The 20,044-nt window shown below is 36.8% G+C and overlaps 3 protein-coding genes across 5 annotated transcripts in view; all 3 read left to right on the plus strand.

Moving 5' to 3' along the window:
• Nucleotides 1-3,726, plus strand: part of ehbp1l1a (EH domain binding protein 1-like 1a) — a 33,320-nt gene extending 29,594 nt beyond the window's left edge. For both annotated transcript variants that reach the window (XM_043244469.1, XM_043244470.1), the window contains 9 exons: nucleotides 21-69; nucleotides 209-739; nucleotides 1,430-1,481; nucleotides 1,588-1,631; nucleotides 1,825-1,936; nucleotides 2,073-2,172; nucleotides 2,306-2,379; nucleotides 2,543-2,657; nucleotides 2,831-3,726. In XM_043244469.1, coding sequence (XP_043100404.1) covers nucleotides 21-69; nucleotides 209-739; nucleotides 1,430-1,481; nucleotides 1,588-1,631; nucleotides 1,825-1,936; nucleotides 2,073-2,172; nucleotides 2,306-2,379; nucleotides 2,543-2,657; nucleotides 2,831-2,921 — 1,168 coding nt within the window. In that variant the 3' untranslated portion in view covers nucleotides 2,922-3,726. The remainder of the gene's footprint in view (nucleotides 1-20; nucleotides 70-208; nucleotides 740-1,429; nucleotides 1,482-1,587; nucleotides 1,632-1,824; nucleotides 1,937-2,072; nucleotides 2,173-2,305; nucleotides 2,380-2,542; nucleotides 2,658-2,830) is intronic.
• Nucleotides 3,727-4,431: 705 nt separating this feature from the next.
• On the plus strand, nucleotides 4,432-11,980 carry si:ch73-40a2.1 (tyrosine-protein kinase receptor TYRO3). 2 transcript variants are annotated; one of them, XM_043244471.1, is made up of 14 exons: nucleotides 4,432-4,569; nucleotides 4,647-4,708; nucleotides 5,310-5,919; nucleotides 6,499-6,676; nucleotides 6,884-6,981; nucleotides 7,351-7,482; nucleotides 7,883-7,975; nucleotides 8,710-8,790; nucleotides 8,907-8,999; nucleotides 9,988-10,109; nucleotides 10,233-10,342; nucleotides 10,500-10,662; nucleotides 11,423-11,556; nucleotides 11,770-11,980. In XM_043244471.1, exons 1-14 carry the CDS (start codon nucleotides 4,509-4,511, stop codon nucleotides 11,978-11,980), a joined length of 2,148 nt encoding a protein of 715 aa, XP_043100406.1. In that variant the 5' UTR covers nucleotides 4,432-4,508. The 2 variants fall into 2 exon arrangements, with proteins under 2 accessions (XP_043100406.1, XP_043100407.1); XM_043244472.1 differs by having other exon boundaries at nucleotides 6,538-6,676.
• Nucleotides 11,981-13,129: 1,149 nt separating this feature from the next.
• On the plus strand, nucleotides 13,130-19,838 carry rab1ba (zRAB1B, member RAS oncogene family a). The gene is made up of 6 exons (XM_043244474.1): nucleotides 13,130-13,427; nucleotides 15,366-15,438; nucleotides 15,611-15,706; nucleotides 15,936-16,031; nucleotides 16,427-16,558; nucleotides 17,432-19,838. Exons 1-6 carry the CDS (start codon nucleotides 13,414-13,416, stop codon nucleotides 17,624-17,626), a joined length of 606 nt encoding a protein of 201 aa, XP_043100409.1. The 5' UTR covers nucleotides 13,130-13,413; the 3' UTR covers nucleotides 17,627-19,838.
• Nucleotides 19,839-20,044: the final 206 nt, after the last annotated feature.

The following is a 20,044-nucleotide window of genomic DNA, read 5'->3' on the forward strand; positions in this document are numbered from 1 at the left end:
CTTTGTTATTCTCTCTTTAGAAATTATGAAATGCTGGATCCTTATGACATTAAGCGCAACAACAAGAAGGTGGTTACCAATTTTCAAATTAGATATTGACTTTTTTCTTTTTAGATTTTAAGTCTAAACTGTATATTTAAATATAACTGTACAAAATAAATCACAAGGCCGTTTTTGCTGTGCTCTTACCTTCCTTGTGTATTCATAGGCATTTGATGGCTTTGCTGAACTGGGCATCTCTAGATTGATAGAGCCGTCTGACTTGGTGCTGCTGGCAGTGCCCGACAGGCTCATAGTGATGACGTATCTCAACCAGATACGCACCTATTTCACAGGCCAGGAGCTCAGTGTTATACAGATCGAGAAGAACAGCAGCCAGTCAAGTTACGCTGTGGCTGAAAAAAGGGAGGAAGCTGATCCTGAAGCTGCTGTTCGCTACTGCGCTGAAAGGCTCCAGGCAGGTGGCATTACGCTAGAGACCAATGGAAGCTACCCTGAAAAGGAGGTCAAGGAAGATGCTGGTGTTTTGGTGCCACCTCCAAGAACTAAGCGAACACAGGGCCCGAGCCAGGCTGGAGGATCAGGGGCTGCGCAGCCTCCAGTGGCACCACCAAGAATTCATGCCTCAAAGGCTTTTTCTCATCTCAAGGATGCAGATCTTGTTAAAAAGCGTAGATCGAAGCTCCGGGGAGAGTCACTGGATGAGCCTGAACCACACGAACAGCAGAGCGGTACAGAGGTACTTTTACCGGTCAAATGTTTGTAATTATTAAAAACAAAACTTAGACTCTTATGCTCACCAAGGCTGAATATACTGTATTTTAATATGTAATACATTCCTGCAATGGCAAAGCAGAATTTTCAGCAGCCATCATTCCATTTGTCACATTATCCTTCAAAATCGTGTAACAGTTGTTTCTTATTGTAATAATATTTCACAATATTAGTGTTTTTACTGTATTTTTAAATTATTAAATGTAGCCTTGGTGTTTTATAATCATAGAAATTATATATTAATATATTTAATATGTATTAAATATGTTGAAGATATATACATGCATGTGCAGATATATACATGCATGCAAATGCAAATGCAAATGCAATTAGTTGCAATTAACCATTTGACAGCACTCGTTAATAGCATGGTCAGTGCTTTTGAAACGCATCCAGAAATGTGTAATAATAACTACAATGCGTAAATACAAACATATATATTGAATACATATGAATATCTGAAGTAAACAAATACAGTATTCAGGATCATTACACAGAACTCATCATGTGTGACTGTAGATGTGTTGTGATGGCTCTTGTTTAAAATATACGCTCTGTTTAAATCTTGTTTTTGAATATTTTTGTTTTTGTGTATGTTGGTGTGTGTTGGTTTTTGTTATTACTGAGCTGCTGTGCATTATGTTTTTGTACCCAGACTGCATCAGTCCAAGCAGAAAGTGAAGCAGCCAAAGAAGGTTCGGAGTCACGTAAGATTTAGCTTGAAATATACTTTATGTTCAAAGACACTGACATGTTAAATCCATAACTTGGATACGTTTTTAGATGTATTGTTTTTCTGTCTTGTTTTTGTAGAAAACGTAGAGCATGTTGAAGAAGCCACTGCAGGAGAGAATCAGGTCTTTTGTCGATTTTTGAAGTCATTTGAAATATTGGCTAAGTATAAAAAAGTATTTTATAGATTGGCTTATATGTTATAGTATTGCATAGTAAACTAACTCCAAACCAGTATTTCATAGGGTTGTAAAATGCATATACATGGGTGTAAGTATTTGAGTATTGTGTGTTTATGATGTGTTTGTGTATTTGCAGGATGTCAGTCAATATGTACTTAGTGAGATGCAGGCGCTGGAGGCTGAACAGAAGCAGATAGATCGCAGAGCAGACATTGTGGAGAGGAAACTGAGAAGACTTATGGAATCTGGTAAATCACTGATCCATCACTGATATATCACCTCCAGATTATTATTAACAGTATTAACTAACTTTAGATTCTGATAGATTATGGTGCTTTGAGCTTAGCAAATGGCAGTACATTTGATGAAGTCGTGCTCTTACAGGTAGTGACCGTGTAGAAGAAGAGACATTGATCCAGGAGTGGTTTACTCTGGTCAACAAGAAGAACGCTTTGATCAGGAGACAAGACCATCTACAGTTACTGTATGTCTTTTCAAGCTTAGTCCAATTTTGTTTCACTATACGTATTTAGATGAAGGCCTCTCGAAAGTTTCATTCGAACAGAGGCTGATTTAAGATCATTTTTTAATAGTTATCATTCCTTTTTTTGTGGCAGACAAGAAGAGCAAGATTTGGAGAGGAAGTTTGAGCTGCTAAAGAAAGAGCTGCAGGATTTAATGGCTGTGGAAGGTATGACTGTTCTTGCATAAATATAAGTGAAATGGAGATCCGTATGGCTAAGAAAATGCGCATGATCAGGAGCATATGCATGTGTTTTTACACACTGAAGATAGTAGTTTTATCATTTGTGGCATGTGGTATCTCTTATTATCCTTTTTTGTCTTGCTTGAAGAATGGAAGAAAACCCAGGCCCATAAAACCAGAGAGCAGCTGTTGTTGCAGGAGCTGGTATCGTTAGTCAACCAGAGAGACGAACTCGTGCATGATATAGACGCCAAAGAGAGAGGGTGAGATTCATACACATTACAAAATATACTCCAGATGTTTCTTGTCCAAAATTGAAATGTTTCTCGTGAAGCCAAGACATCCCTATCAATGAAATGAATTACATTTAAAAAAAATATCAAAATAGAACCATATTCTACATGCTATATTCATTACATATCTTCTCATTTTCAAGGGCTCTTGAAGAAGACGAGAGGTTGGAGAGAGGACTAGAAATGAGGCGCAGGAAATATGGAAGTCGGAAAGAGAAGTGTGTGTTACAGTGAGGGGAACCCATGCACCTGCTTTTATACAGGACCGTCTCCTTTTAAACACTGTGCTGATGGACTAGTGGGGTGTGTGTGTGTGTGTGTGTGTGTGTGTGTGTGTGTGTGTGGACCATATCAGAAGAAATGACAAGGAGATGTGACTAGATGAATTCTCAGTTCTCACGTTGAAAAGTCTGAGCAGCATCAGTGCTCATTTCATGGAGGATTTAAAGTTGTTTTCTTTTAGAGACATTTTTAGTCTCAGAATATTTGTCTGAAAAAAGTAAAATAGACAGTTAGCCTTCTGACAGCAGTTCTTGTTTTACGTTTTCAGAAAAAACTATATACATGTGACCTTTGCAGTGTTATTATCTTATTTAACTTGTTTGTATAAGCCAGCTGCTGCAGTGTTTTTAAGGTTTCTTAAAGATAAGTAAAAGTATAAAAGAAGGATCGGGAGTTTTAAAAGACACTGCTGTTACAAAGAGGTTACCTTCTGTTATGTAAGCCATGCATTTAACTAAAAAACAGACAAAATAGCACAACAATTGTACAACATCATTTTTCATCTATGTATGGTACAGACAGAATGCAAAAGCAAAAGTACTTCAGCAGTTCAGAATTTCTCCTTTAAAGAATGAGTGTGTGATAGCTTTTTTGAGTGAATGGTTGTTTAGAGCGTCTCAGCTCTTTGATATTATCTTTGGCCCTGTTTACACTGTTCGAAATGTCATTATTTGACAGCGAATTGTTTTTGAAAAGTCAGCTGATGCCAGCTAACGCAGCTGACACGTCTTTGGGAAATAAAATTGTTTTAAAATTCTGTACTGCATCCAATCTGGTGGTTGTCGGACAGAAACGAGAACAATAAAGTATTGTGCAGTTTTGTTTTAAAGGAAATAGGTCATCATCGGTATGTGCCAAGGGTCTTAACGTCACTGGACTCCAGAAAGTGCAGGTTTAGAGTGAGCTCTTGGCATAATTTTAAGAGCTGAATCTCCAACCAAAATACACTGATTCACCGTGGCAAGTGTCTTAAATGTGTTAAATCAAGCCTAGATGTAGATGCACACACATATATTAAAAAAAATCATCTCTCTGTCAACAAGATGAGTTGTAGGGAGTGTTTTTTTTGTAAATTGTTATAAAACTAATACAGAAAACAAATACTGGTAACAAATACAGGTAACAAATACTGAAAGCTAATAGTTAGATATTAGATGAAGTTTATTGATGGTGTATATTTCAGTTCCCTGTTAAATGGAAACATCAGCACATAACTATTTCTCTAAAATTCCATATATACCACAGTCTTGCACAACATTTCTATAAAAGAAGCACGTAATCAGCTACTTCGACAGTGCAATGGAACAAAAACCGGACTATTAATGTCTTTTTTTTCCCTTTATTTTCCTTTCTGTCAGTGACGAAATACCTGAAAATAAACTTTTTGAAACGAGAAAGGTTTCGAGTTGGATATCCCACTGGGTGCTGGACTGCAATCAAAGAAAGATATCTAAAACATTAGTAGTAATATTGGGTCTATGCGCATTTAAAATAAAGATTCTTTACGTCGAGTGACTAACTTTAAAAAGAAGCTTTTCAATGTTTTATATTTTATTATCCATTTCATTGGTTGTCTCCGCACAGCCAACACCAATCAGAGGTAAGTGTACAGCAGTTTACTTCTATCGTGGTTTATGTAAATATAATCAACCTCTATAAAAGTGCGTTTCTTTTTAGAAGAAGTATTTGATTCAAGCAAACAGCGAAGTTTAAAATGGACATTCTCGCCGCCAAAAGCTGTAAGTTAGTTTTTTGTACTTGGGTATTTCCATAAAGGTCTGGCTTTTGTGTCCCTAAAGCAATGATTTTAACGAAGAAAGTCTGTTACTTAAAGTTAATTTTGCTATGATTTATAATAGGCAATGTATAAAAATGTTCATATTTTCAATTTTTGTGTAATAAATGCATTTTACATTTTTGTTACTATTATTTTAGGCTATGTATTTTTTATGTAACTTAGTACTTTGATGACAATACTGAATTTTAGCAGTCTTTAGTGTCACATGATACTTCAGAAATCATTCTAATATGCTGATTAAGAACAAATGAAAGTACTTTGATGAACGGAAAGTTCAAAATATCAGCATTTATATATAACATTTTAATATTGGTATATTTTCTAACATTATACATGTTTTCATGTTAGTTTCTCGCTGAATAAAATAGGTTATAATCTTTTACAAATTATTTATACAGATAAGAGTTTATTATTTTAAACAGTCAATAAACAAATACAACAGAATAGCAGATGTGTTGTTTAACGCTGGTCATTTTTTAATAATTGAAAAATGAATAATGCATCAAAATATTGATTTGCTTCTTTGCTTTGGTCAATGTAAGTGGAAGGAGACACAAATGCAGCTTGGAAAGAACTACACACACACTGTCTACCAGGCTTGTAACCCAGAATTGAATAAGGATCCCAAAACACTTTGGACCAACTGGATCCCCAAACAAGATGCCCATGAACTTTTTTTGGACCTAAGTTTTGCTCAGGCAGACAAGCAGTCTATTTATATTTATGTGCGAGAATCGAGCCAAAGGCACTTTCAGTACTTTAGAAAACCACAAAGACAACCTCTTCTCAATATCACAGTCCTGCATCCATTTCCTGATGCTCTTCCTCAGGATGAGCACCTGAGCCATGCTAAGGGCCTTAAATTGGGAAAGATCTCTCAGAAGGGTTTTTACCTGGGATTTAGCTACAGCGGCAAGTGCACTTTTATTGCTTCGATCCAGGTGTTCTTCCTAAAATGCCCAACGCTTCTTTGGAACCAAATAGTATTTGAGGAAACAGCGGCAGGAGGGTTGCAGAGAGGAGCGTGTGTGAACGGTTCTGTGGAGATCAACGGCACAAAGATAGAGTGTCGAAGAAATGGGACGTGGAGTCCGCCGCAGGGGTTATGTGTCGTTGATACACAACACCAGACAGACCGAACCCATTCAGAAGGTGAGACAATGTTATACTTTACAATCTAAGTAGAATTGAGAGAGAGAGAGAAAAAGAAATATGTTTAGAATTCATATGCCAACAAAGCTAAATTATACACAATCTTCATAAAGCATTTTCTAAATTGTAAAAAAATTGTCAAATCCTTGGAATCCCTAATACCATAATGTAATAAAGTATAATATAATTAGTGCTATGAATTGCGATTAATCGCATACAAAATTAAAAGGTTTTGTTTACAAAATATATGGTTTGTATTGTGCATAATTAATATGTCAGATATATATATATATATATATATATACCCTTCCTATAGGATATATATATATATATCAGGTGTGCCTGTGTGTGTGTCGGGAGTGTGAATGACGGGGTGATGGTGACAATAAAGAGGAGGGGCATATATATATATATATATATACACACACACACACATACAGCAGATATTTTGAAAATATTCAAATGTATATATTTATAGTCATATAATTTATATTCATATAAGTTCATAAAAAGATAATTTTTGCACTACTCTACTGACATTGTCCTTTAAAATGTATTTATATGTTTTTGTGTTTACAGTAATATATATATATAGAGTGGTAAAATTGTGTGTTTCAGTAAGACCCTCAAGCAGCCTGTGGTCCGCTTCTGACTCCACTCCCTCTCCTGTCCTAACCGCTGGTCTAGTGTGTTCTGCTCTGCTTTTTCTCATTCTCATTGCTGTTGTTTTCATCTTTGTGAAGCGTCACAAGCTCAGGTAAACATGCTGTATTTAAAAAATGCACATTTTTATGCATTCGTATGCTTGTCCGACATAAACTAACCTACATGCTACAAAATATTTAGAATAATAGTCACTTAAATTAGCTTTTTAGCAAATCAATAGCGTTTTCTGCTTAGTGCGATTGAATATATCTGCGCTGCATAAAATATATTGTTTGCTGCTTCGTGCGTATGTGTTCAGTGGAGGTCAAGAAACTGAGCTGGTATCCACATCTGGTGTAACTCGATATCGACGTCCTCAAGAAGAAGTATACACTGCTCAACCGGAGCCAGTCAACAGTGAGTCTACTTATATCTTTTCCATGTGAAAATTTTCATTAAAAATGTGGAGTTTATATCTCAGAGTTCTTGCTTTTCTTCTAAACCCAATTGTGAGTTGCAATCTTACAAGAGTGTGTATCTCCCTTTTTTATTTAACTTTTTATATATCATGCTACGGCAACATAGGCTTCTATATTTTCTTGTATAGAAACATAAATAGAAATAACTCTGTTTACTAAAACAAAAACCTTTAGAGTAGGCTATAAAGCCATAAAATGAATGTGGATTATAATCTGGGGTCTTGCAAATCCTTACGTGAGCTCATAAAGCATTTTTAGATCAGCGTCCAGTTTTGTATACACAGTTAAAACGACCATTTTCATTCAGCTTTCAGGGTGAGCAGCTGTGATCAGACTCAGAGTGCTGAATGTAAGCCTTGTCCTCCCAGAAGTACAACACTTGGAGAGGAAGTGTCTCAGAGCGACTATGGATATGAACAGCTGCATACTGATTCCACAAGTACGTTTCAATGAGAAGTCAGTTTTGCTGTTCGTCCCTGCCATCTATACGTTCGCATTTCCGACAACTCTGACTCATGCCAAGTGTGTTACAGATAATAAAACAAATACTCAATAAAAGCATTAAAATAGCGTCAAAATGCATACGGTTATATAGAAAAGGGGTTCAGAGAAAAACATACATTTTTAAATTTGTTTCAACACTGTTATTTAAATAATTGAAATGTCATAATCTCTACCCAGTTTTAATGCAGTAAGGTAATAAACCCAAAAACGTGTATGAACTTATAATATGGTGAGAATCATTCTGACTTCTGATGGCACTTTTGAGCTATTTTAGGTCATTTTTTGGTATTTTCCACTCTCTGTTTTAGCTATGTGTCTCTGTCTTTCTGTGTCAGAATCAGCTGAGATGAGCGACGGGCCGCTGTGCGATCTTAGAGATGTGATGGTGGAGCGTACGAAGCTGAAAATGGGCCAAAAGCTTGGGAAAGGTGTATACATGCAGTGTATACAAAGTTTGAAATGCATCCATTATTATTTATTGGTAATGTAAACATTCTTAATGTAACGTAAATTATTCAACGTGTCCAGTGTGAAGTAAGCAGTTCATACCAACAATATCAACACTAAATAATAATAATAATAATTAAACGTTATTTGAACAGCAAACCAGTATATGAAATCATTTTAAAAGTTGTCATTTAAAATATGCAATTTAAAAACAATATATAACTTGTAAAACGCTCAAATAGAAATTAAAAATTATACCAATCCAAATATTTGATTGGTAGTGTATCCTACACTTATACACCTATACACAGATTGTGTATTTTATATTTCTTTTTATCATAAATGGAAACTTTTATATAGATGTAAATATACTCATATGCATAAATGTATATTTATTTTCTTTTTTTTTGTATTTCATTTCCATATTTTGACCTAACCTTAATTGGTATTTGAAAATGGTATGCATATATAACATCTAATTATTTGAACATTTTATTTGCATTTATTGCTTTATCCCCGAAATCGAAATTATTTTATATATACGAAATATTCAGTTGGTCAGTGAAAACGTAGGTCATCTTTGTACGTTTGTCAATTAAATTTAGATTTATTTTATTGTATTTTACAAAATGTCTCAACTTTCTTGTAATTGGGGTTGCATTTTAAAAATGAATTCTGCATATGGATTCTTACACTGGAATTTCTCCATCTGCAGGAGAGTTTGGGGCTGTCTACGAGGGTGTATTTTCCACTCAGAAAGGACAAGATATCAGAGTGGCAGTGAAAACCTTGAAAGGTATATCATGCACCGAGCAAGTAACAGTAAAATATGAGACTCTGATAATAAGTTAAAAAGTGAGATCTTCGTTTAGAAATAATTCATGTCACTAAACATTCCTGTTTGTGCTGTAGGTGCAGTCCACAGTAAAGAAGATCTGGAGTCCTTTCTGAAGGAGGCAGAAATTATGAAGCATTTTCATCATGTGAATGTAGTTAAATTGCTCGGTATGTCGCTCCTGAGTCAAATGATTATTTCATGTTTGAAATCTAGGCTAAAATGTATAATTTATAAGTAGCCGGAGTGGAGTGTTTCGGATAACCTGATTTCAAAGGGCGCAGACGTTTCCATGGAAACTGGTCATCTGTGGCCTGTATAGGCCTGACCAAGGGCAAAGTGTGAACTTCCACAAGTTCCTCTGGTGATGCCTGTAGCTGCACGTTATCAGCGGGATACGCTTGACTTTCACCTCCCGCTTGTCTTTGACCTGCAGAATTATGGGTGGTGGGGGGGTGTTACCATTGTAAGAATTAAATGGATCATAGCAACTGTGATGTGTAATAATGCAATTGGCATCTGTCCAGTACCATGATGCTCAGCAGCCATTCAAGGTCATGCAGTATGTAGTGACGGCCTTTAAAGGAACAGTGCGTCTAAAATGGAAACGATTCATAAATTTTTTTTTTTGTATACCCTATAATTATTTATTATATAGCCTACTACATACGCAAGATTCTTCAAATGCTCCTATTGTGTTTTATGGGGAAAAAAAATAATCGCATGGTATCCAGTATAATGAGGATTGGTTAATAATGACTGATTTTGTTTGCGGTTGAGGTATATTCACATTAATTAAGAACCAATAATAATAATAATAATAAGAGAACGAGCAAGGCCATTTTAAGTCTGATTGAAAACAGTCTATTCTGCTTGATATTGCATGTTGGTTACTGTTAATATATTATTTTTATTTATTATTATAATAATAAACACACTTTGTAACGCAAATAGCTTTTTGTTTAATTTACTTAGGCCTACCTATATTTTTCTACAAGTCTTCCTTAATGAATCTGAAGTCTCGTGCATTCAGATGAAACAGTTTACTTTCGCGTTGCAAGATAAAGTGGATGAGACGGCATTTTAATATAACTGAACATCACTGATTTTCTCCAGAGATGAACGCTACTCAAGGATACGGTTATTTGTGTTCACCAGGGGTCGCACTAGAACCGGATCCGGGGTCCTCTTTCCATGTACCTCTTGTTATTCTTCCCTTCATGAAGCACGGAGATCTGCACAGCTTCCTCAGAGCGACCCGCTACGGGGATGTCCCCATGGTCAGTTTGCATATTTACAGCCCTTTCTCTTAGACTTCTCATTCTTTTTATTCTCGTTTTATACAAAAAAAAAAACACCTGATTATATACATTGAGTCGTTTATACGGGTTTCTTCTGCCCAGTTTGTGCCTCATCAGAGTCTTCTGGGTTTCATGATTGACATTGCTGCAGGAATGGAGTATCTCAGCCTTCAGGGTTTCCTGCACAGAGACCTGGCTGCCCGCAATTGCATGTGAGTCCACAGGAGGGCGACAGAGAGCACATTACGCAATAATGTCCTGTTAATACTTGCGTTGAATAAAGAAGAAAGCCACGCCTAATGATGAACAAAATGTTTTTTTCCCGTACTTACCCGGTGCTGGACTCACACACATAGTTTGGTTTCACAGGTTGGGGGATGACCTGCATGTCTGTGTGGCTGACTTCGGCCTGTCTAAGAACATCTATTCCAGTAACTACTATAGGCAGAAGAACATGGACGTTAGCTTGCCTGTAAGGTGGATGGCTATAGAGAGTCTGTCTGACTTCTTATACACCACCAAGAGTGATGTGGTCAGTCTTATTTATGCTTCTAATGCAATATTTATATAAACCGTTCACTAATGTCTAATGTACAAATGAGTGACTTAGGTGTCACATTACAAACCGAAGAAACCTGCCAATCAGAAGGATTTTTCCCTCTTACAGAACATTTCAGACCCCACTTCTCAACCTTACAGGAAATAAAATGTTAATAAATGTTTTTAAAATGTATTTAATTGCAGTGTTTTGCAGTAGAGGAATAGTTCACTCAAAAATGAAAACCAGTGGATGCTCTGCATAAAAACCATTGGTTCCATCGAAAATGCAAGTTCTCTATCTGTAATATTGCTTTCTCCGGTTAAAAGTTGATTTATCTGAATTGGAAGAGAAATGTTTTACAAATGAGCAGCTTTTCAGTTCACAAGATGTTAATTGATGGAGTGTAGATAGGTTGTGGATTATTACGATGCTTTTATTTGCTGTTTGGACGCATTCTGACGGCACCCATTCACTGCAGAGGATCCTTTATTTAGCAAGTGATTATTGTATATTTTGGTGAACTATTCCTTTAATTTGAGTTAAATAATAATAAAGAAGTGACTTAAACATTTAGTTAAACTTAAACTGTTGGAAATGGTCCTAAAATTGTTTCTTATATATAAAAAAAGTGTTTGTTTTTGTCTGTAAAACACAAAAAACAAAACACAACCTAGATATGCTTTTTATAAGATTTGCCCACCAACAAACTCTAAAAAAAACCCCAAAATATTTATATATTTATGTCTCACAGTGGTCTTTTGGAATAACCATGTGGGAGATCACATCCAGAGGGAAGATACCTTATCCAGGCATCTCTGGTCATGAGCTCCTGGACTTCCTGGAAAATGGACACCGTCTCAAAAAAGCGAAGAATGACAGTAAATTGTAAGCAGTTTTTTTTTTTTTTTTTTTTTTTTTTTTAAATCAAAACATCACAAAAAATTGCCTTGGAAAAAAACTGACTTATAAATCATAGGATATAAGAATGTTTTGTGCATGGTTTAGAAGCATAAATGGCAAGAGGAGTTTTAAACTAGTGCTTTTTGTGTTCTCTCTTTGCTGCTCTCCTTCTTCTTCTTTTGACTCTTCCTCTGTCAGATATGAGCTTATGCTGAGCTGCTGGCACAGAGATCCCTCTCAGAGGCCAGGATTTGGAGAGCTGGGCCAGAGCCTCAAAGCACTTCTATCTGAGCTTCCAACCCTGGAGGCCAGCAACGAGGACCACTACATCAACCTGGGTCTGAAGGCAGCCAGTGATCACCAGGACAGCGCAGGGACCCTGGAGCCCGAGGGGGAGAGGATGATGTAAACAGCATGTACCTGCCTAAACCTGTGGGTGGCTTTGTTCTATTCCAGACCTGAGAGTGAACAGAAGGAAAAGGATGGGGAAGAAGACCTGCCGTGCATTAAAATTTAATATGATAAATGAGCCCACACTGTGCATTTATTAACACGTAACTAGTATTATAAAGAGATTTTGGTTTCACAAGTGACATAAAAGATAAAGGTTCACGAGAGAATTTATATTAATTTAAGCATGATACATATTTCTCTAAACATAATATTGTGGTTCATATTTTTCTACTTTTTCTACACTGTGTTAATATATATATATATATATATATATATATATATATATATATATATATATATATATATATATATATATATATATATATATATATATATATATATATATATATATATATATATATATACATCAGTTTATATGTATATATATATATATATATATATATATATATATATATATATATATAATAAATTATATATTTTATTGTACATCAGTTTGGCTTGTAGTGTATTTTTAAATCTTTTTAATATCAAAGCACTTCAATAAATTATATATTAAACATCAATAAAAATATGTGACTGTTTGATTGTCATATTGTCATGTCAATATATATATATATATATATATATATATATATATATATATATATATATATATATATATATATATGTGTGTGTGTGTGTGTGTGTGTTTATTTAAATCTTTCTAATATCTAAGCACTTCAATAATATATATATATATATATATATATATATATATATATATATATATATATATATATATATATATATATATATATATATATATGTCAATAAAAATGTGTGACTGTTTGATCATATTGTCATGTCAATATATATAATTTTTAATCACTAATAAATTTGTGTTTTTATACCCGAATAAAAAACACAATAAAGATGATTTGAATTTGAATAAAGATGATCCTCAACTATGTTATTAAATACAGTTGTTATTTGATATACCATTTTGCTTTGAGCAACATGCGTGTAAAATGCCCATAAGCTGGTTTTCCGTACATATTATAAGTTCATAAGTTCACTTGATTTGTTGAATATCTCGAATCTCTGGCTTGTTTCTGCGAGATCAGTCCGTGATGCCACGTCATCTGATGTCACTGCCGCACCTGCGCAGCCATCTTGTACTTCGAGCGAGGGGCAGATCGGAAGGAAGGAAGAAAAGCAGAACAAAATAACAGTGTTTTGCGCTATATGGTCAGTAATGTCCGTCAAGTGACTGAATCCAACGAGAAGACCGTATTGAGGTGTGATCGGAGGGGCTAAATCGGAGAACGCTGCCCCAGTGCCTCGGGATTCCAGACCTACAAGTCATCCTCTTCATCATTATCACCTCTTCTCGCGGAGAAACGAGTCCGATCTCCTGCTGAACCCGAACGACAACGACGCAAACACACCATGAATCCGGAATAGTGAGTATTTGTCGGCCGGGTTGGTGTGGCGGACGTCGGTGTTTGTACGGTCACGAAGCGTCAGTGCGAGTAGCTTTGTCTAGCCTCGGCGGCTAACGTTAACAGCGTCCGGAGCTAACGGCCGAATTCAAATGATGTTTGCCCGTTCGGCCTTTATTTAGGCTGCTTCTGGCCCCCGACGGGTGCCGTTATCGCCGCTGTGCGTTTAAAATGCGAAACGGTCGTTGCGTGGCGTTTGTAGCACGTAATTTTAGCATTTGCCGTATCGTGTGACGTCATTTTGGAGCGTTGCGTTGCGACGGAGTGACGTCATTAGCTTACTGACGCCGGGCTGTCAGAATGGACCTTAAGTATAAGCGCGTATGGCTTTTGAGTGCACGCACAGGGTGCTCTGAACCGCATACGTGCTTGCCGTTGCGAGGCGTTCGGGTGTCATGTGGTTTTTATTAGGCCCGCGAATGGAAAATCAGTTTTACAGCTGGAAGAGGTCACGAGGAGAAGCTTCGCGTTCGTCGCGTAGCGCGCGTTCAGCTCGCAATTCGCGCAAAGACGTCTTTGGTTCGAGTATTGACGTCTTTTGAGCGCATCCGTTTCACTGGCAGAAAAAGAACGCGAGCACGTTTCAGAAACGCTCGCCATTGGTCAGTTGAACGGGTAGTCCCGCCCCCAAAACTGTAGCCGATGTTGATGTGTCCGACATAGTCAGGATGCTCAAACAAACAGATTTCACTTCCTTTCTGCGTTGTAAATGGCGAAGCTGTACGCTTTCGAAATCATTTTCCTTATTTAAATGAATTAAAATATATCTGTGTCAGCATTGGTCACCCCGCTAATATCCAGTTTAAGTTGTTGTTTTGCTTGCGGGAAGTGTTTGACTAAAATGTGCCTGTTAAACAAAATAATACTGAACACTGAAATGTTTCTTGGCTATAACACCGCTTTCCATTTCTTGACACGGTGCTCTGTGTATCAATAGCATGCTGAGAGTCATGATTGCTTCACAACTGTTGTGTGACGCAACATTTCTCAGCCTGTCTAATGTTAGTACTTGAATTCAGAAACCAGAATAGGTCCCTCGTTGCGACAGCCATCGCTGGAATCAGATTGGCTCAGCTGTATTTTGAGCTGGTGGCAGGTGATACTTTGTTTATGCTGATTTTGTTGTGTACCTACTTCACCATCGATGTGAGCCAGATTCGTCGCTGTCGGTTTTTGAAAATAGCAGTTGATTTTGCAACTTGTTTCCAAATCAGTTAACATTTCAGCAAGACCGATGCCACTTTTAAAATCAGTTTCCCCTATGATAACCTAATTTAACGAGTTATATGATGAGTTCAAGACTATAATGTAGTGTCATTGATGTAATAACGTAACAGGACAAACATTCCTACCAATCAATATGAAAAAAAAATGTTTACAGTCTTTGATTTTGGTCTTACTGTGTACAAAGCTATTTTCAGATGAGCCAAGCTAAACCACATTATTTACAATAAGCTACCTGTTAACTCTGACGTATTGTATGCTTATCATGACTAATGTAACTACTGTAGCAGTGTATATGAATATGTATGTATGTTTTTTTTCAATTCAATTTAGATTTTTTTTTTATTGAAAGCTTGGATTAAAAAATGTAAACAAAAACTAAAAATAAATGCAAATGAAATAAGTTAATAGTAAAAGAAAGTAAAGTAATATTAATAATAGTAAGAAATATTAATAATAAATACTGTAGTATACGTTGTAAGTACAATAACATTATGACAGTGCTATGGAATAGTTTATAGAATATATTTTATTTTATATTATATATATATATATATATATATATATATATATATATATATATATATATATATATATATATATATATATAATATAGTTGAAAAAGTTTAAATTGATCTGGTGTATTTAATGTATTGTTGTTTTTCTTAATTTCAGTGACTACCTGTTCAAACTACTCCTCATTGGTGACTCCGGAGTCGGGAAGTCATGTCTTCTGTTAAGATTTGCCGTGAGTACAGGCACAGATGGGTTGTTTTGTCAGCTTTCGCTGCCAAACATTCATTAAAAATCAACTGAAAACCTGCAAATAATGTAGCACTGACTGATTGTATTTTTATATTTTTATAGTAGACGTAGTGTATGCACAAATGTAAATGCTTCGGTTCTCTTTGCTCCTGCAGGATGACACATACACTGAGAGCTACATCAGCACCATAGGCGTGGACTTCAAGATCCGCACCATTGAACTTGATGGCAAAACCATTAAGCTACAGATTGTAAGTCCCTCATAACACTCATTTTTCACATGATCTGCGATAGCATGACGGTCTCTTGAATGCACTCCAGTACACGATGATGATGATGATGACCTGCTTTCTTGGGTTAGTAGATCAATCTAGCAAGTCATCGCATTGTACATGTGAAAATGGGGCCAAACCTTTATTAGAAACACGCTTTGTTTGACATTACGTTAAGGTATCTATTTTCTTTCCTCCTTTTTTATAGTGGGACACCGCAGGGCAAGAAAGATTTCGAACCATCACCTCCAGTTACTATCGAGGAGCTCACGGTATCATTGTGGTTTATGATGTCACGGATCAGGTGAGACATCATCAGAAATCCTCCCGACTTGTTTGGTCGTAATTTAATAACACACAATTTGCAGCCGAATTGATAATGAATCAATTGCAGTTAAAAGTCTCAAGGTCATTTAGACTGTGTAGACTGTGCTGATGTTATCCTCAAAAATCCACTCTTGCCTGATGAAATGCATTTATTTTTGTATTTTCAGCTTTCGTTTTAAACTTAGTTTGAGTTTTCATACGCATTTCCAATTTTCGTTTGTTTTCCCAACTAATATTTATATTTGATTTCAGCTTTAATTCAGTTACTGGATTTGAATAGTTTTAGTTTACAGTATCAGTCCTGTATAACACGTCTTCATTTATCATACGAAAGGTTGAAATTGAGAGTTCTCTTCCCTGCTGTCTCTAAAGGAATCGTATAACAACGTGAAACAGTGGCTACAGGAAATAGACCGCTACGCAAGCGAGAACGTTAACAAGCTGCTGGTGGGGAACAAATGCGACCTTACCACCAAGAAAGTAGTGGACTACACAACAGCCAAGGTATTGACACATCTGATCTGTATTAGTTTCTGATTTGAAATCTCTGTTCCCGTTTTAATTTTTTTGAATCAAAACTAGTGGACTTTTCAAGCCCAACTGCTTCCCATTTTTGTGACATTGGTAGCATAATAATACACTCACCCCTGCTAATACTGCTGCTCATGCTAAGAGATTTGAATAAACCTCAACTTAATGTTTAACCAGCCTCGCACCATTTGTTTTTTGGACATGAACGATACATCAAAATGTGCAGCTTGTTCTAAGCACTTTGATTTAAACTTGCATTGAAAGACTTGGGTTTGAACTCATTTCGACTGTAGCCACTTAAAACACTAGTCACGTTAGCAAAATGTAATCAAAATTTCATAAGCAAAAGAGGTCTTTTGTTGACAGTTTAATGAGTATAACTGACTGTTTTCTGTTGGTCAGTAAAGTGATTTTGTGTGAAAAAAAACAAAACAAAACTTGAATCCAAAATGTTTCTTACTCATGCAAAATTCCTGTTAGCATAGATAATTGTAATCGTAGCTTTAAGGACAGGCGGTTTGAAATCAGTTGATGAACGTTTTGACATTAAAGGCCATTGCATACTGAGAAATACTAATGTTGAAAAATAAAAGACCTCACCTTGTGTCAGTCATGTTTACACACTGCCTTGGAAATTCAGACTGGGTTTTATTTTATGCGTTTTAGCACCTCTTGCAAGAATTTTGATAGTAGAGGATGATGAATGCAAAAAAACTGAAAAATGCATATGAAAATATCAGACTCGTGTGCAAGGGCCTTTTTATACATGAGTGCCAAGCATAAGGTTGGGCAGACAAACCAACAACATTTTGAAGTGCCTCACTCTGATTTCTTTTTACCTTCAAGGAATTTGCCGACTCTTTAGCAATCCCCTTCCTTGAGACGAGCGCTAAGAATGCCACGAATGTGGAGCAGGCCTTCATGACTATGGCTGCTGAGATCAAGAAGCGCATGGGCCCTGGAGCAACAACCGGAGGAGACAAGCCCAACCTGAAAATCGAGAGCACTCCTGTGCGGCAGTCTGGTGGCGGCTGCTGTTGAAGAGCCTGAGCGCACACACAGACACGCACACAACCATCCCTTTCCCTCTCAAACACATTTTCTCATACACATACCAAAAAAAAAAGCATTCTCACGGGAGGAACCACTGCATTAAGAGCCAACGTCTAACAGCCTTACGGCTTCACTTATGACACCATAGTCTTGTTTTTTATTCTCCTTAGTCTATTCTTTTGTGTAAGACACCTCACCCCTTTTTCCTCCCTGTGCACATTAATAACCCCACCCACATCCATAGCCCCGCCCTCTGTGCTCAAAGTCCAGGATGGAGCTTTAGTACAGTCATACGTTCATGCATAAAAACAAATGAGAGCAGATTTAGGGACGATTCTCAAATCCTCCTTTTAAACGGCTAGCGAGGTTGCGTTAGGAACGTGAACCCGTCTCTCTAGTGTTTGTAATTCTCTCACTCGTCGTCACTTGAATGAGGTTTTGTGGAGTGAAAGCATGGCTTCTGAGGCTGAATCGACAGGAAGTCAACTGCATACAAAGTCGGCAATATTCTATACTTGTTCTCATCCTACTAATATATTATTGTTATTATGGTGATTTTTAAAACTGATTTGAGTTTTGTTTTTGTTCTTTTTCTGTAGGTTTTTGTTTTTCTAATGAAGGCTTGTACAAAGGCTTACTGCTGTCATTGATATAGTCTGGTCAGGGAAGGGGCGGATAGAGGTGTTTTTTTTGTTCACAATCTGGATTTTGGGGGTCTAGGCTTAAGGCAGGTCTGATGAAAGCTACTGTTCCCTCTGTTACCTCAATGACCTCTGCTAATTTTGAGTGTTCGGCCACCGCAGGCTCAAAACGAATGCTCGAACACCATCTCGACACATCGAGGTCAGCAGTTTTGTGGCTTTGGTTCGAAACCTCAGATCTATAATTTGGTGTCGTTTTACCACCTTATTGAGACGTCCAATCCGTAGTCGTCGCTGCTGCCAAAAACAGCCCATCATGCTTTGTGCGTGCGTTTTGTATTTATTTACACACGATAAATAGATTTACATAATTGTGAAGGGCCTTAATTTCGCCAGATGAAAGCGTGGTAGTTCCATGGATCCGGTTTAGCGTGCTGTGTGTTTGTGTATTACATCTAGGAATATTGGGATTGACTGGTCCAGATCAGCAGACCGGATATGACCTCCCATGTTCTTTAATGAGAAATATTTGTACACTTTAGATTCTAGCTTTCAAATCTACCTACAGATGGATCTTTAAAGGTCTAGAAGCTAACTTAGACGTTGCCTTCGGAGGTTTATATGGATCCTGCGCTCTACTCCACACGGTTGCAACTCAATCTTATCAGCATTTTCAAACAAAAAAACAGAAAAACTGCAAATGATTGGTCTGATGACAGTGTTTTTGACCTGGCTGTTTTATTATGTACAACGTGGATCTAGAAACGTAGATTTCGTGAAATTCATTAGTATTAGTGCATCACTTGATCTTAACTAGTCTCACCATCGTGATATTAGATCACTTTCGCTCACCGAGCCAGTGTAATCTAGTTTTTACACCGCTAACATCCGCTGATGCCAACGTAACCGCACATTCTCATCACTTATATTGTGTGCTGGATTTGCTTGTACCGCTTTGTAAGTGAACCCGGTAGCGTCGGGATGGAGGGAGCAGTAGCAGGGATAATGGGATATGTGTGCAATGGCTGGGAAGGAGGGACGGGCAAGGGGCAACTGCGTTTGGGAACATGCCTTTGATTTTAAAACCGGTCCGTCGTGGATCCTGCGTTTCGTCTGTGTGAAAACCAAGTCTCATTTAAACCTGCACTCATTCACACACTAAACAAGTGCTTTTTTTGGGGACGCGTTCGGAGGGGTCATTGTTTTCTGCTGTCTTTAGATCTATGAATTTTGTGGTAATGTGTGGGGTTTATCGGAAAGATGAAGGGTATGGGGCGGGGGGGTGGTTACTTATGAATGTGATGGAGCGTTCTTATGCTTTTCGTCTTTTTACTTTTTACCCATGTCATTTGCACATCTAATTTTTTTCAATTAAGACACGGCGATGGTAAAATGGCAAGCACCTCTTTAGTAGTTTCTCTGTCTAATATACACGCTCTTTCTCTATCCCTCTTTGCTTGCTCACCCCGGTGCTGTTTCATAGCTGGGTTTGATCTTGTTTTCTCTTCTCTGTACATATTATAAATATATATAATAAAATGATCAACATGAGACTTAAAGATGACTTCTCCTGCTTGCTTTTCTGTTGTGAAATATTGTGTGGGTGGTGAGGTAAGTATCACTTCCTGTGTTAGATGGAAATTTGATGACTTATCATTTTGAAAGTTAAATAACAAAACCTGTCAGGAACATGTCTGTGGCAAAACATTTAATAATAAATAATTTAATAAATATCATTACGTATGGACTGGATGTTTCTCATTAC

Source organism: Puntigrus tetrazona, chromosome 7 (genome assembly GCF_018831695.1).
Source record: "Puntigrus tetrazona isolate hp1 chromosome 7, ASM1883169v1, whole genome shotgun sequence".
NCBI lineage: Eukaryota > Metazoa > Chordata > Actinopteri > Cypriniformes > Cyprinidae > Puntigrus > Puntigrus tetrazona.

Bases quoted from the DNA above. Each gene is read 5' to 3' on its own strand.
- si:ch73-40a2.1 (XM_043244471.1), top strand. From the start codon at position 4,509: ATGTTTTATATTTTATTATCCATTTCATTGGTTGTCTCCGCACAGCCA. The intron at 4,570-4,646 runs GTAAGTGTACAG...GTTTCTTTTTAG, and splicing joins ACAGCCAACACCAATCAGAG to AAGAAGTATTTGATTCAAGC. The intron at 5,920-6,498 runs GTGAGACAATGT...TTGTGTTTACAG, and splicing joins AGACCGAACCCATTCAGAAG to TAATATATATATATAGAGTG.
- rab1ba (XM_043244474.1), top strand. The intron at 15,439-15,610 runs GTGAGTACAGGC...TTGCTCCTGCAG, and splicing joins GTCTTCTGTTAAGATTTGCC to GATGACACATACACTGAGAG. The intron at 16,032-16,426 runs GTGAGACATCAT...CTGTCTCTAAAG, and splicing joins TTTATGATGTCACGGATCAG to GAATCGTATAACAACGTGAA.